We start from the raw sequence: 16368 nt of genomic DNA, 5'->3' as shown, positions 1-16368 counted from the left end.
GCCTGCCTCTGCCTCCCGAGTGCTGGGATTAAAGGCGTGCGCCACCGCCGTCCGGCTAGTTATTTGTTTTTTAACATTTTTGGCTTCTCCCTTCTATATGTGAAATAATGAAAATCGATTTTTTTTTTTTGTGCGAATTTAAAAAAAAAAAAAACTGTGCCAAGACTTCGGGAGCCCATTCACAGAAGCATGGAAAGGCGCGCAGGACTTCGGGAGCCCATTCACAGAAGCACGGAAAGGTGCGCAGGAGACCACACACTTCACCAATTAGAGCAACACTGCTAGGCACGTTTCACTTCTGATGTTTCTTTTTGTAATTTGTGCCAAGTGCCAGTTCCTCCTCAGGTGCAGAGAGGAGTGTAGGTGAACACGGTGCCTGTGTCGTAGACGAGGAACTAGGACTTCGTGTCTACATCCTCATTTGCGTTCAGCGTCCTCTCTGGGCTTTGAACGTCCGAATCATTCCACTGGAAATGCCCCTGAGGTTGACTGCAGCTGCCCTCATCGAGGGAAAGGACCAGAAACGTTCGGCCTTGCGGTCATCTTTGAAATTTTTCCCTTTGCATACAACCGAGCGCTGAGGACGGCTGGAGTCTCCCACTATGCAAGCTCAGCACGTTTTATCACTTCCTGTTCTTAGATGGCGCCCTGCTACCACCCTGTCACACGCAGCGTTCTTCCTGTTTCCATGGTTTTAGACCGGGATGATTATGTAACAAGTCATCTTTTCTGAGCAGCTTCTTCCACGCAGTGTTTAGAGTTTTCACTCACTGTAGCATGCAAAGGAATGTCATTCTTTAAGGCTGAATAATATTCCACTATATGGATACACACACACACACACACACACTTTATTACAATATGGATACACACACACATATCTATTTTATTACTGACCAACATTTGGGCTATTTTTTACATTTTGCCTATTATCAATAATTGTACCATCAACGCTCACGGATAATGTAAACATGTTTTCATTATGTCAGTCCTTCTGGGTATGTACTTGGAAAAACTTCTGGGTCATGTGATAATTCTATTTAAACTTTCTGAGGAACTAACCACCTGACTGTTTCCGCAATATGCTTTTGCACCGTTACGTTCCCACTAGCAAGATAGTAAGGGGTCCAATTACTCCACATCCTGGCCAGTACTTGTTAATATCTTTAAGCCAGTGGGTTTTGGTGGAGTTTTTTGTTTGTTTGTTTTTTATTTTTTTTGAGTCAGGGTTTCTCTGTAGCTTTGGAGTCTGTCCTGAAACTAGACCAGGCTGACCGAACTCACAGAGATCTGCCTGCCTCTGCCTCCCGAGTCCTGGGATTAAAGGCGAGCACTACTACCATCTGGCTTGGTGGAGAGTTTGTAAAACAAACCCAAAGTGAACGGAGCACCTGTGTGCTTCATAGAGACGGTTCAGATACCGTGGGCAAGCTCACCCCCTTGTCAGCCACAGGCTACAGAAGACAATACACATTTGATGCCACCTACTTCTTTGGCCTGTGGTACTCAATGGGGACATGAATCTTGAATGCTGGTCCTTGTAGGAGGAGGGAAACACTAGGAGCAGCAGCATGGAGAATCAGTTACAATGAAAACCCTTGGACTTCCCTCTAGCCCTGTGAAGCTAGAGACTCCGAGGTGGGCCCCAATCTGTGACTCCAGGTGGCTCTGCTGCCTGCTCAGGTTCAAGGGACACCTCGTGAGTGGCCACAAGACACACCGACTCTCTCATGTCTCCCAAAATAAGGATGCCAGCACCACAGGAGAGACTTTTTTTATTGGGGTGGGGGCGTGGACAGACGGGATCATGGTATATAGCCCATGACAGGCCTGAACTCTTAGTTTCTCCAATCTGTTTCCCAGGCGCTAGGATTACAAGTGTGCACCACCATTCCTGGCTCCATAGTTTTTGTTTAAGGTGTTCAGTTTTGCAAGCCTGGGGAGGCTCGACACTTTCTAGTAAAGAGGAACACTGGATATGAAATGCTCACCCAGAAACCACAGGTCAGCACCATTCAAGGCAGGTAAGGAAGTGCCCGCAGCCTGCTGTTCCCGGCAGTCCTAGCCATTCACAGTCGCTCTCCAGAGCATGCTGCCACAGCGTACTTGGCTCAGTGAGAGGAAACTGCATGGAACCTTCACAGACGGTCATCTCCAACACTGACAAGGACCTCCCTGATGAGGGCTGCACTTTGGACACCCAAAACGGCCTTTGAGCGTGTGTGCATGCATATGCTACGGGTCAGATCCGAGGCTTTGCACAGAACCAGGTAAGTGCCCGACCACTGGGCTCTGTATCCCCTGCTTCCAACAGGACTGCCCAAATTAGGAGAGATGTTCTCTCAAGAATCAGCGTATGCTTTTTCCCATTTCCTACCAACCTATAAACATGGTTACCGGGGTTGGCGATGTGTCTTCATGATTACCGTTTTACCACATCCTTCAAACCCTGTGTAGATCCATGAATTCTCTGCATCTTCACCAGGAAGCACAGTGAAGCAAGGTTTTCCCGCTTGGCTACTTCCATCCGGGTTGCCGGGAAAGCAGGGCACACTCAGATGTGCAGGCAGATGTGGAGGAGAGCCTGTGTCCACAAATCACGAGGTTCACGAAAGCACTTCCATCACCAAGAGTAGAACAGCTGGGTGCCATTCAGCTGTCAAGTCCATCACTTAGTGACCTGTCCTTACAGCATCTCCTTTGTCTGAAACATCACAGAGTCTCTGAGTGAATGTAAAACCTTCTGATAAGTGTCCAGAACATCCTGAGCCGTGGGTCTTTCTGCGGGGATCCGGCTCTTACATGCCTTATGGATATCAAACAAGTGGAATCGAACCATATCGCTGCCTTCCACGTGCCCCAGAAGGAAACTGGAGACATCCGGAATCTTCCAGATGTCAATCTTCTCATCGTAGGAGGGCATGAGGTCATCTCGGAAGGGCGTGTCTTCCCCATAAGGCCACAGCTGCTCGGGAGCCACAAAATCCCCGTGGAGTTCCCTGTGGCCACACTTCACCCGGACCCTGGAGGCGTGGTCCACCAGGGGCAGCGCATCCAGGTCATTCGCCACAATGCTGAAGTTGCTTGTCAGCAGGTACTGAGACAGCGTTTTGGGCAGGTCGTTAGAATCACACATGACCCTCACGCCCAGGGGGCTCTGGTGCAGGTAGTTGATGATGGCGACATACTCCACGGCCAGCTGCAGGCGGTGCTGCCAGGTGTTCACGTCTTGGTACTTCGAAAGGTTTAGTGTTTCTTCCAGGTTGCTCAGGGAACCCAAGGGGTGATACTCGGTGAGAATAGTGCCGTCCTCCTCGCAATAGCCAACCAGCGTGACCACGTGCTCGCTCTGCAGAGACTTCAGCATCTGCAGTCCGTGGAGGAAGTCGTCCTTCATTTCCAGCCTGGTGAGCCGTGAGAGAGCAACTTTGTGCTCATTCCACTCGGACAGAAAGACCTGAAACAGGGCCATGGAGAACGTCAGTCCCAGGCTACCACCAAAGCACGCCGAGGAACAAACACCTCCTAGGAGGCAGGCGTGGTGCAGAGGTTGTGGAAATAAACCAGATATGGTCCCGTCTCTGCCATCCCAGAGCTGTGAAGACAGACACACAGTACTCAGGAAGGTGAGCAGCTAACTGGGGAAGCTAACTGGACGGGGAAGGAAGAAAGACGGAAGAGCAGGGCCAAGGCGGAGACCACGGACTCTTCCAAAGGCTTCCCAGAACCCGAGAGTCGCCATGGACCGCAGTGTGGAAGAGCACAGCCTGCTCTTGGCTGACAGAAGGGGTAGGAGGACCCAAGATGATTCCCAGGTGTATGGCTCAAGGACCTGGGTGGAAAGTGGTGCCATCTACAAAGGGGGGAACAGCAGGCCCCACAGAAGAGATTATCAAGCATTCCACACCAAGCCAGCTGTAGTGACACATACGTGTAATCCCTAAACTCAAGAAGCTGAGGCAGGAGGATCATGAATTTGAAGCCTATACAGTAAGACTCTATTCAGAAGGAAGAAACAAACAAACAAACAAGAGTCCCACCCAGGACGTTCTGACATGCTCAGAGAACTCCAAGTGGAGCTGACAAATAAGCAGTTAACTGCACGGTTCTGGAACTCGGGGAGAGACAGGCCTCGAGAGAACCATCTGGGAGTTTATTAGATATGCAAAAGCAACAGAATTTGACTAGGGCTAGATATAGATTACATCTAGAGACACAGAAAGACACTTCCTCAGCTTCAGCATTGCTACGTTAGTCTCTCGAGGGACAGGCCTGTCGTGTGTGGCATGCGGGATGTCTGGCAGCATCCCCAGCTCCCACCCCACCAAAAGCCAGAAACATCCCCCTCTCCAGCAGTGACAACCACAAGTGTCTGTACACACCGTCATCCACTTCTAAACTGCTGCTGGTTGAGATGTATCATCAGTTGGCGGGACGAGGAAAGAGAAGACAGTAAAGGAGTTATGAAGGAGCAAAGGACGAGGAAGACACAAAGCACGTTATCCTAGAACACCAGGGTCCAAGGACAAGAAGCCACTGAGTCCATGGCTGCTAAGGGGACCAAGAGGAAAGTAGTATTCAGTCTGAAGTTTCCTGGTGTGTGGAGGCCACACGGGAAAAGATGACAGAGATGGAGAGGGCGGGAGGTGGAGGTGATGAACAAGCTTTCTCATCACAGAAACAGCTACAGAGGACTGGCAATCGAGAGAACGGAGCTTCTATCTGTAAATTCTTTCTGTAAAGTGTACTTGTCTTTTTGGTTTTTTTTTTTATTTCGACATAGGGTTTCTCTGTAGCTTTGGAACCTGTCCTGGAACTAGCTCTTGTAGCCCAGGCTGGTCTCGAACTTACAGAGATCCGCCTGCTTCTGCCTCCCGAGTGCTGGGATTAAAGGCGTGCGCCACCACCGCCCAGCAAGTGTGCTTGTTTTTACACGGACAGGAACGAAGGATGGGGTGGGGAAGGCTGGTGATCCCGCAAAGTTGCGAGACTTGGGATGATGCATGCAGGGAGGCACACGGGACCTCACAGAAAGGACGAGGACGCTGTCTGCACAGCCTTCTGTCTTCATGATCCATAAAATAAGACCATTAGCTAAGAGAACGGGTGAGCATTTGGAGAAAGGTTTGTCTCAGAGCAGGAGTGATCTGAAAGCTCAGACCCCTCCTTAACTCTATAACTGTCCATCATGGTTGTATTTTCTTATGGAACTATGTAACTTAGCAATTAAAAACAGTATACTCGGGGGCTGGAGAGATGGCTCAGAGGTTAAGAGCATTGCCTGCTCTTCCAGAGGTCCTGAGTTCAATTCCCAGCAACCACATGGTGGCTCACAACCATCTGTAATGGGGTCTGGTGCCCTCTTCTGGCCTGCAGGCATACACGCAGACAGAATATTGTATGCATAATAAATAAATAAATATTTTTAAAAAAACAGTATACTCTACAACTAGGCAACACACTTTTTCACTTATTATCCTAGGACTTTTCTTCCTGATACTAATTGAAGTTCCTATCTATACCTAATGGCTACACAATTGACTATGCACATACACACACACACACACACACACACATATATATTATTATTTTTGGAGACAAGGTCTTACATAGCACAGGTTGGTCTTGAATTCCCTACGCAGCCACGGATGGCCTTGAAGCAAGCACTCCTCCAGCTGAGCTACATCCCCAGCCCGTCTCCTGGAAGCCTTCCTGTCTCCCATCCTATAGCACTCTTTCACACCTGCCTCCCTCCCTCCAGATGATTTCACTACGCCCGCCCGAGTTCCCGATCAGAGACTCCTGGGCTCAAGGACAGAAACACGAGGCCATCACGGCTCTTTTTCTTTGTCTGTTTATAAGCCCGTATTCCACGATGATGCCCAGGTTGGCCTGAAAGCCCCCACCCCAAGCAATCTTCTGATTTTGTTGGTTTTGTTTTAGACAGGGTTTCTCTGTGTAGCTCTGGCTGTCCTGAAACTCGCTCTGTAGACCAGGCTGGCTGCAAACTCAGAGATCCGCCTGCCTCTGCTTCCCAAGCTGAGATCAGAGGCCTGCGCCACCACAGCCTAGCCCCAGGCAATCTTTTTGCCTTGGACTCCCAGGTACAACAAGCATCACGGCACCTGGTGCCAACAATTGCTCTCCCAGAGCCGACAGGGAGGACAGCGCAGACGTGAACACTTACTCTCTTCACGGCTCCTTCCCCAACGCGCCTCAGCTGCCTTACTTCCGTCCTCAGCTCCTCACAGGACAACCAGCGCGAGCAGTTTTTCATCCGTCCCATCCTGAAGTAACCATGAGGACAGCGCCTCGGGTCCTCAGGAGATCGAGGGGAAATGAAAAACCAGTTGAGGCAGAGGTAAAGGACCGCATTCATAAGGGCCAAGGAGAGCAACAGCCCCACGCCCCGGGGGACTTCTCTGTGGGTGAGACCTTTCCTGCTTCCATGTTGCTGTCCCATGTCCGTTCCTACAACAGAACATGAGACAGGGAGTAGAGTCATTGTCTATGCTGATTTCCACGGGAGTGTTCCGATGCCACTAGTGGGCTAAAGGTGGTCACCGTCACCCGTGGGTTCGGTCAGGATCAGCATCCCTTGAGGGCGTAAACGAACTGTGAGCTGCTCTGATAAACACTATTCTTCATTACAAGCTAAAATGGGGACTCATCCAGGCCACGTCTGGTGTTTTCCTCCCACAGGAGCTTGCCCTAGGTGGATGGCCTGAGTGTAGGCATGCATTGTGGGACTGGGATAGAAGGCAGGCAAAGAGGCTTAGCGTAGGAAACAGACAGGGTTAGGGTGCTCTGGTGATACAGCTCAGGGAGCTTCCAGCATGTGCAAGACCCTGGGCTTGAACCCTAACACAGCAACAACAAAATATTTAGGCTTTTTTTTCTTTGGCCTGGGAGATTGAACAGAGAGCCTTGGTTAAGCCAGCTGAGCACCCTATCAGTGAAGAAGCAAAGCTAACTTTTCAGTGGGTGCACAGGTAGCTTTGGGGTGGGAAGATGGAGGTGCAGAAATTAGGCCCTGATGATAATCCAGGATAAGAGTTGACAAACTTGGAGAATGATGGTTTAATTCTAACCGTCTAAGATTTTCCGAAGAGATGACTTGGGAGACACTGGTAGCAGGGACCCATAGGATCCAGAACAGAGACCACTGCAGGGCCATGGCGGAGGGGGGACCTGGAAGGGGACAGACCTGGGATGGACTCTTGAGCAAAGGATGCTTGTCCCTCAAAGTGCTGGACAGAAGTGTTCCAAAGTGACCGTTAGACTGGGAGACAAGGGACCCAGCGTCAATCTTGACAGCGCTACCTTCAGGAGTCTCTTCCTTCTCTTAGCTGGGTCTCCATCCACGTGCCTGGCTCGCTCAGAGTTGTGCTTGGTACCACACGGCAGCTCACAGCCTCCGTAACCCCATCCCAAGAGATCGGACGGTGTCTTCTGGCCTGCGAGAATACTGCAGTCACACAGTGCACAGACAAAATAAAAAGAAACATATCTCACCTTCAAAGAATAAACTCGTCTTGTCCCCCAAATCTACTCCTTTAGCACAGTTCCTGTCAGCAAATAAGGAACTGCACCTTCCTGTTTCTAAGCCAACGAGGACATGGGTGAAGGGCTGCCACAGCAACACGACTACTTCTAACCCTGAAATGTTAGAACTGACAGTTCAGTAGCTTCGCTTAGACAACAGAATTCAACACTGGTATTCATTCCTGCTATCACCGGGTCGTGTTCAAGAAACCCCAACTCTGCAGTCACTCTGGTTTCATTCACAGGCCACCTGGAGGCCATCTGCCCATTCACCCCACACTCTGGGGTCTCCCCGGCCAGTCCCAGCAGTGTTCAGATTCGAGGCCCTCATCTCGGCCTCAGGCCTCTCCCTCGGCTCATCTTCAGAGACTGAACAGAGCTGTGGCGGCTGTTTCTACCCAGGCTGTTGCACCTGTTATAGTATCCCTTTCATCTTACTTTAAAAAGAAACTTTATGTTAATTATTATTGTGTGTACATGTGTGGGCATTGGCGAGCACATGCCACAGCGAGCGTGCGGAGGTCAGGGGTCAACTCAGCGGAGCTGATTCTCTCTTCCCTCTCTAAGTGGTTCTGGGGATGCAACAGGCTTGTATGACCAGCACCTCTACCCACGGAGCCATCTCTCCAGCTCACCTTTCTTCATAATCTTTAGAGGGACCAGCTGTGTCTCAACTCAGACCTTAGGACAAAGGGTTGCAACTGCTTTTTCTCTAGGAGTCAATGTCGAAATCGAGTGATAACCGCATCACGGATGTGAGGTGCAGAGGGGTGGAATGATGTCATACATCGTCTCTGCCTGTGCCTCTCAGCCCGGTTGCCAGAGTACTTAAAGCAGCCCCTACGGCGTATAAAAACAAACCTGTGCTTTCTCAACAAATATCTCTTACCAGGATAAAAATGGCCGGGACTACAGCTCACTGGTAAAGTGCTTGCTTAGCTCAGGGCTCAGGCAGTGGATTGTAGCTGGCCAAACCTGGCAGTAGATGATAGTATTCCTTTGAGGGTGTTGCAGGCCGAGCTAACCTCACCACATGCAGTGTCTCTGGCAGCTCTCTAGCTGCTTGCGATCCCTACATCTACACTGTAGCCTAGATCCTTCTCCCAGCGCTCTGTGGGCTCAGTGTCCACTGCTGACCTTGTTGTCTCCCTTTTCCCCCAGCACAGCTCCTCTTTGGGGCCCCCACTCTATCGTGGAGACACAACCTACTGTCATTCACATCACAAACCAGGGTGACTCAGTTCCTCCCTCCTCTTTCCCGACTCCGCCCTGGCACAAGCCGCCAGCGCCTCTTACCTGCGCTCCTACAGCTGATTCCCGCATGGTCTTTCTTTGTTCCCATCCATTCTACACACGGCAGATGGGATTTTCCTTCTTTAATGAAATGTTCCAAAAGAAAAAAATAAGTAAGATTAGGACCATCTATTCAGTGTTTTGTCAATTTACAGTTGTCCTAAATATATTCCATTTTTTAAAAATAATAATAACATGTTTTGGGGAGTGGTGGCATATTGGGGATCCCACCCAGGGTCTTGCACAGCATGTGATCCTCCACCAGGATCACCAGGAAGGAAATGAAATATTACATATAGAACTGGAGCACCTTCGATGCCGGCTCCACACCCAGCCACCACTAGCCTCATGGTTATTCTCTGGGATTCTCCAGCTGGGGACCTGGGAAGAAAAGTCATTCCCTAGGTGCTCACTTCAGACCTACTGATCAGAAACAAAATCTGCTTAGAGTCCGCCGGGAGGTCTGGATGAATGCTAAAACCCGAGGCCCTCTGGTGGCCACAGATAAACTGTGTCCTCCATGGTTACCAGTCCCTGCCCATAAGCAGCTTCTCAGGCACTGTTACCTCTGGTATACTGGAGAGCCGCTCTGCAACTTTGAGCAGCTTTGAAGTTCAGATTGAGGTTGTTGTTGTTGTTTTAATTTCTTACATTTTATCTCTTTGACCATGAGGGGAGGACACCTGCCAAGGCATGCATGGAGGAGGTCAGGGCACAACGTACAGGAATCAGGTCTCTCCTTCTGCTGTGGATCCTGAGTGTTGAACTCAGGTTACTGGGCGTGGCAGGAAGCCCCCATCGCAACGAAGCCAGCTTGCCAGCCCATCACAGTATGCTTTAGAGATTCATCCACTCTGCTTTGTTACTCTCAGTTGACGAGAGCATCATCAGTGAAATAATTCCCACCCCCACCCCCCGCTCCAGACAGTCTCATTGTGTAGACAGACCAACCAGACCACCCTCTTGTCTAAGTCTCCCATGGGCTGAATTATAGGCATTCCCAACCACCCTGGTGTGGAACAAAATTTGTACATATTTCCCTACGTGTACGTGGAAGAATTCCTGCTTGACATAGAGGGTGATCCTTCTAAATGACAGATCAAATCCTGCCCGGAATACAAATATTCAATAGTTCCACTGTGCCTTGAGGAACATGTCTAAATTCTGAGATGAGTCTTGAATGGCCGGGATGTGGAGAGTCAATGCTTAGCACATGCCAAGACACAATGCCCTGGGTCTGATTCCTGCACCAAGAGGAAGGTAAACCCTAGGAAAGTAAACTACAGAGTCCCCCAATGTTCCTCACTCCAGCCCCCAAATATTCCTCGGTGCCCAAAGAAACCCGTTAGGAGATCTGTGGACCCTTAGATTGTGCTCCGAGATGTTTGTCACCTGTTCTGTTTGGTTCCCTACCATCTGCAGTGCCTGGCACAGAGCAGGGACCAAGGCCCACTCAATGGACAGTCACACCGCACTTCTCTGTGTTCATGGGCGTCTGGCACGCATTGCTGTCTTCCTGTGTTTCCGCAAGCCCAGGAATCTGTTCTTCAGTTCTCTGTGGGACCTGCCCTCTAGCGCCTCCCATCGGCCGTTTCTTCTCTCACCCAATTGCACCAACACCGTTACATCTTCTAAGTGTTAAATCTCTTTCACCCTAACCTCCCACTCTGACCTTTCTATTGGGTGAATGCAAGTTTCATGGCACCTAGAGCTTATAGTTTTAGGAAGGAAAGGGGGCTCCCTAAGAAAAGAACACACGCTGACTGGGCAGATGGCTCAGTGGGTAAGGTGTGCAGACCCAAGCTGAAATCCCCAGAACCCAAGAGAAGCCATTGTTCCTATGGTGATATCAGTGGTGAACAGAATCCATGGAAGCCGCTGGGCCAGACAGCCTGACCCATGGCACATTACAGAGTGATTCTGGCTCAAAAAGGGAGGGCCAAGACCAGCATCCATGTTGTACCCTGTCCTCCGCATGCATGCCATGACACGTGTGAAACACACACACAGACACACACCCTTTCCAGTGCACAGATTTTGGAGTATAAAATTGTCAGCCCCTTTCCTGAGTTTTACAAGAGACTTGTGGCAGGGCAGCAGTGAGCCATTAGGGAATCCTCTGCAAAAAACAAGTGCTCTTAACCACTGAGCGATCTCTACAGGCCTTAGAATTAATATTTTCAAATAAAAATATGGCCCTCATTAGCTGGCAAGCCCTTAAGGCATTTATGGACTATATTTTGTGCCTTTTAGCTATAATCCTCACATTCTGAATCTCCCTAGGAAAACAGTAATCATCCTTAAACTCAACTGTTCACACAGTATCACACAATATCAATCTCAAAACAATTCTGAGAGGTATGTAATTTCCCAGAGAAGGGAATGGACTCAAAGGTGAAGGCGCTCATCCAAGATCTACACCATGTATGTGGAAGGGCTGCCTCAAATCCACGTTCTTCCTCAAGGTCTTGCAAAGCTCAGGGGTTAGGCAGACTTGAACCCAGTGTGGTCGCTGGAGGGGGCTGCTTAGACAAAATAAATAAGGCTAAATGAACTGCCAATATGCAGAATATTTTACACGATTCGAGATGTTGGTGTCACCAAGACAATTCAGGCTAAACCTCACTTTCTGCTACTTATTTTAAATAATCTGGATATTGTTTCGTTAGTACAGGCAAAGAGTGGGGACGTCAAAATTCCTAAACGTCTAAATATTGTTTTTTTAATAGAGGAGAGAAGTGGGTAGGGAGGGGGTAAGAAAGAGAGAGCACTGTGGACAGTGTCCGTTCACACAGTTGAGTGGCAGCGCCCGGTGCGCGGAGAGCACACGTAGGGGCTGTAAGGTGAAAAACCGGAGGGGTGCACGGTGATCACCCAGAGGGAGGCGGTGCACGGTGATCACCCAGAGCGGGGCGATGCACGGTGATCACCTGGGGTGGGGTGTGCGATGAGCACCCAGAGGGACAGAGGGTGCACGGTAAGCATCTGGAGGGCACCACCTGCTCCAAGGCAAGGCCCAGCTGAGCCCCGGGAGAGCCGCGTCATCCCACCCTGGGGCTGGGTTGGGGAGGTGGTCCAGGCTCTGAAAGGCCCCGCAGAGCCCCAGCCTGCTCCACCATTCCCGGAGCCTACCTGATATCCACCAAATCCGGCTCGCGGCCCACAACGCCTGCGCGGCCGGAAGCGTCCCGAGGCGAACGCGAGGCTGCCCCCTGGTGGCCGCCTCCCGCCGCACCGTGGACGCCCGCGGCGGCGCAGGCGCTCTCACCCTGCCCCTGGTTCCGCTGGTAAGAGCCAGGATGCAGCAAATAGGTTGAGCCTGGGGCTGGGAATCTCAGAGGGTTGCTTCGCGATCTACACTCTTTGCAAAACGGTAGTTGCCAAAGGGTGGACCCCCCAAAAGAGCAGCCTGAGCAAATGTCCGAAATTCTCAGCCCCACCGCCGACCGAGCCTCCATAGGTACTGATGCCTCTGGATTTGGAAACTGCCTTTAAAGGTGACTTTGAGGCTTCGACCTGAGATGTAAAGTTGAACTTCACAAATTTCAGGTCCAAACCTCAAGCTGGATATTTAGGTGACGTGAAGGTTGGAAGATCTCAGCGAGTCACACGTATCTGTACTTGATGTGAAATGAGAGGTTGCGAAATGGAAAATCAGACGTAATTTGTTGTTTGTTTAAAATACACATAATATCTTTTCTAAACTGATCTACTTTCTAGGTTTGAAATCAGGACAGTATGGCATGCAGATTTTTCAAAATCCATCTGTGCTTCTTATCCAAATAATGAGTGTTAAGTCCAAGCATGTTGAAGGACCTGGGTTCGATTTCGGAAGCACCAGAGGGGTGGGGCAAAAAACACTCAGTAAGCCTCTTTTGCCTCTCAAAATGTGTGTGTCACTCAAAGACCAGGGATGCTAGATGCCCTTGGAGCTGTAGTTGTATGAGACACCTGATATGCGTGCTGGGGACCAAACTCAGGTTCTCTGCAAGAACAGCACAGGCTCTTTCCTGTGGAGCTGTCTCTCCAGCACCAAGAATACTTATAGTAGAAAATATACCTAGATGTATAATAATAAGAATATATTACAATTCAGAAGTAAATTATATGCGTTATATCTCAAAGCCACTAAAAACACTGCTTAAGGAATACAGGGCTTCAGTTTGAGAAGATAAAGAAGTTCTGCTGCTGATGTATAACAGTGTGAAATATCCTGGATATCCCTGGAATATGCACTTAACATGACTCACGTAAGGGCTGGAGACATGGCTCCGCAGTAAAGAGCCCTGGCTGCTCTTCTGGAGGACCTGGGTTCCCTCACCCACATGGCAGCTCACAACCGTCTCTAAGTCACTTTCAGAGGGTCTGAACTCTGAGTGCACTGCACACACGTGATGCAGATATACATGCAGCCAAAGCAGCCATACACATAAAACTCAGAACAACCTCCTACAAAATGACTAAGATCATAAGATGTGTTATGTGTAGTTTGCTATACGGAAAACACTGTAGGGGCCTGTGAGCGGGCCAGCAGGTGAGGATGCTGACAACCTAAGTTACTCCCTAGGAGCCACAGGTGCGAGGTGAGAAAGGATTCTCACAGCTTGTCCTTTGATCTCCATATGCACATGCACAAACACACAAACACACCCCAAATAAATGTAATATTAAAAGTTACATTGATTTATATGTATTGACATGGAGAGATGTTCATAATATCTGGTTGTTAGTGGTTTTAATGTTAAATATCTCCCATAGGCTCACATGTTTCAATGGTCCTCAGGGGTTGGGGGTTGAGACTATTTTGGAAGTGGACCCCGCTGGAGAATGTGGGGATTTGTAAAGAGGCCTCACTTCCTGTTCGCTCTCTGCTCTTGTCCGGCCACCATCCCTCCCCTGCCTGCTTCTCTATGGTCCTTGGAATGATGCCCTGTACCCCACTGGAAGAGTAAACCAAAACCATAAACCGTTCTCTCTTAAGTTGCTTTTGTGGTTTTTTTTTTTTCTTACAGTAATAGGAAGGTGACTATGACAATGGCTTTAGAAATACGCATTTAATGTTGTTGGTGCTGGAGATTGAACCCAGGGCTTCACGCTAGTCTCATGCAGTGGAAGCCAACAAAACAGAGCTTTCGGAAAGAAAGGATGGGGGAGAGGCCTTCCCAGATAGATGGAGCTGACACTCGCAACTGCAACTTCTCCTGCAAAGTGCAGCTTCAGAATCAAAACGGAATTAATGCTACAGCTATTTGTGGTGGATCAAGGAAGACCAGAATTTGAGGCAGCACGGATCTGGTCGGGAAAAGTCAGTTCTGTTTTCTTCTGACCTGGACTCAGTATGGCTTCAAAACCTGGAACTCTTCTGGTTCAGCATGGGCGGTAAAGAACATTCCTAAGTTATTCCCTTACCAGCAGCCCCAGCCACTTACATCACAGCAGCAAATGTGGCTGCCAACAAAAGGCTGCAGGAGCTGGAACCACAAGTTGGAGCCCTCCTCTCTACCCAGTGGAACCAGCCTCCGTCCCCCTCATTGCTGCGACACACGGATGGAAATGGGCAGGCCCTGTGTCTGCTTTATAATGGTGTTTCTCTTTATTCTTGGGAATACGTGTACACAGTGAATTGAGATCATATCCTCCCCCGCTTCCCAACTCCAAGGCCTTTTCCTCCTCTTTCATCAACCACTGGCATTACCCTCAGAAACGAGTCTCCCTGTAAAACAGCTAACACCTGCTCCCCGGTAACATCCCCAATCTGTGCTGGAATTTCAGTTGGTTTGATCGCTTGCAGGTAATCACAGCCGCTGTGAGTTCCTTGAGAGCAAAAGCTACAGCATGTTTAGAGAGCACCCCACAAGCTCCTCCCATCCTGCAGTCCAGAGACAACACCCCACACGCTCCTCCCATCCTGCAGTCCAGAGACAGCACCCCACAGCGCTCCTCCCATCCTCTGGCTCTTACATTTTTCCTGCCTCCTCTTCGGCTGCCAGGGTGCACATGTCTAATAAAGATGCCTCATCATGCCGGGCGGTGGTGGCACACATCTTTAATCCCAGCACTCAGGAGGCAGAGGCAGGTGGATCTCCGAGTTCTAGGCTAGCCTGGGCTACAAGAGCTAATTCCAGGACAGGCTCCAAAGCTACAGAGAAACCCTGTCTTGAAGAACAAAACAAAACAAAACAAAACAAAAAAAAAGCCTCATTGTTTAGGGTTGAGCACTCAGGCTCTACTGGGTCTCTGGCCAGAGAACTGACATGGGTTCTCCATGAACACAGTTTGCTGGGTGTGCTGGCACTCAGAGTGGACTGACCTGCACATGAGACAGCTGATCCCAATCAGCATAACGAGGCTAACGATGAAGGGTCTGCTGATGTGCAAACACGAGAACACGAGTCATCAGAAGGGCTGGAGAGATGGATGGCTCAGCAGTTACTGTTCCTGCAGAGGATCTGAATTTGAGTCCCTGCACCCATGCTGGGCCACACCTGTAACCCCAGCCCTAGGGAACTCCAGGCCTCTGGCCTCTGTGGGCACCAGCACACCTTTGCACATACCCACATGCACACACATAACTAAAAGCAATCTTTTTAACAAAAGAAATTCTCAGTAAAAAAAAAAAATGTAGGAAATTGAGAGACACAGATATACTAGCAGGGTGGAGGGGCAGGAGCAGCGATGGTGACGAAGACTAATAGAAGCTTCTGTTGATGGGAGACGGGGTCTTGCTATCCCGTAGCCTCTGGAATGCTGAGATTACAGGCACCTAGCCCCATCCCTGCTGGTTTTGTCGGGTAGGATCTCTTTGGTTGCAATGGACTGATGGAGGCGGGTCTTCTATCAATCTGTTGATTTCATTGGTTAATTAATAAAGAAAACTGCATGGCCTAATAGGTTAGAACATAGGTGGGTGGAGTAGACAGAACAGGAAGAAGGAAGTGAGGTAGATGGCTCAGTCAGATGTCACGCCTCTCCTAAATTAGTCAGACTGCCATGCCTCTCCTCAAGGAGAGAGATGCGATGAAGCCAGCCACCAGGTCAGATGTGCTGAATCTTTCCCGGTAAGACACCATTCGTGGTGTTACACAGATTATTCAATATGGGTTAGTCAAGATGTGAGTAAGAGGCTGAAAATAATGGGCCAGGCAGTATTTAAAAGAATACAATTTGTGTGTTGGTATTTCAGGGCATAAGCTAGCTGGGTGGCGGGAAGCCGGCCCATAGCTCCTCACTACAATGGACTTGTCCTAAAACTCTGCTGCTGTGCCTGGCCCACTCCAACTCTTCTGACACAGTTCCAAAGAGCTTTGTTGACCAGCAGCCCGAAAACAATGTTGGGTGACTGACGGCAATTTCTGAGAATAAATGCTCTTATATGTTCTAGTTTCTTATACTGTATAAAGACTCTTATACAGTCTAGAATTTCCCTAGGCTGGCTTGGGTTTTATTTATTTTTTTGGTGGGGGAAGGGAGGACAAAGTCTTGCTATGTGGCCTGGCTGGCTTGGCACTCAATATGGAGACCAGGCTGGCC

At 49.5% G+C, this 16368-nt stretch overlaps 1 protein-coding gene across 5 annotated transcripts; it reads right to left on the bottom strand.

Annotated features, from left to right (window-relative positions):
• Positions 1–1758: 1758 nt before the first annotated feature.
• On the bottom strand, positions 1759–12028 carry Pomk (protein O-mannose kinase). Of its 5 annotated transcripts, XM_038329028.2 has the most exons (7): positions 11971–11997; positions 9405–9521; positions 8842–8919; positions 8435–8520; positions 7324–7457; positions 6188–6471; positions 1759–3457 (listed from the first exon to the last, which is right to left on the bottom strand). In XM_038329028.2, exons 6-7 carry the CDS (start codon positions 6461–6463, stop codon positions 2687–2689), a joined length of 1047 nt encoding a protein of 348 aa, XP_038184956.1. In that variant the 5' UTR covers positions 6464–6471; positions 7324–7457; positions 8435–8520; positions 8842–8919; positions 9405–9521; positions 11971–11997; the 3' UTR covers positions 1759–2686. The 5 variants fall into 5 exon arrangements, with proteins under 5 accessions (XP_038184956.1, XP_038184955.1, XP_038184954.1 ...); XM_038329027.2 differs by lacking the exon at positions 8435–8520 and having other exon boundaries at positions 7324–7468; XM_038329026.2 differs by lacking the exon at positions 8435–8520.
• Between the last annotated feature and the right edge of the window lie 4340 nt (positions 12029–16368).

This window comes from Arvicola amphibius, chromosome 4, assembly GCF_903992535.2.
Source record: "Arvicola amphibius chromosome 4, mArvAmp1.2, whole genome shotgun sequence".
NCBI lineage: Eukaryota > Metazoa > Chordata > Mammalia > Rodentia > Cricetidae > Arvicola > Arvicola amphibius.
This window is presented reverse-complemented; position numbering and strand designations above follow the sequence as displayed.

Bases quoted from the DNA above. Each gene is read 5' to 3' on its own strand.
- Pomk (XM_038329029.2), bottom strand. From the start codon at position 6,463: ATGGGACAGCAACATGGAAGCAGGAAAGGTCTCACCCACAGAGAAGTC. The intron at 3,458-6,187 runs GTAAGTGTTCAC...GCCCTGTTTCAG, and splicing joins GGGAAGGAGCCGTGAAGAGA to GTCTTTCTGTCCGAGTGGAA.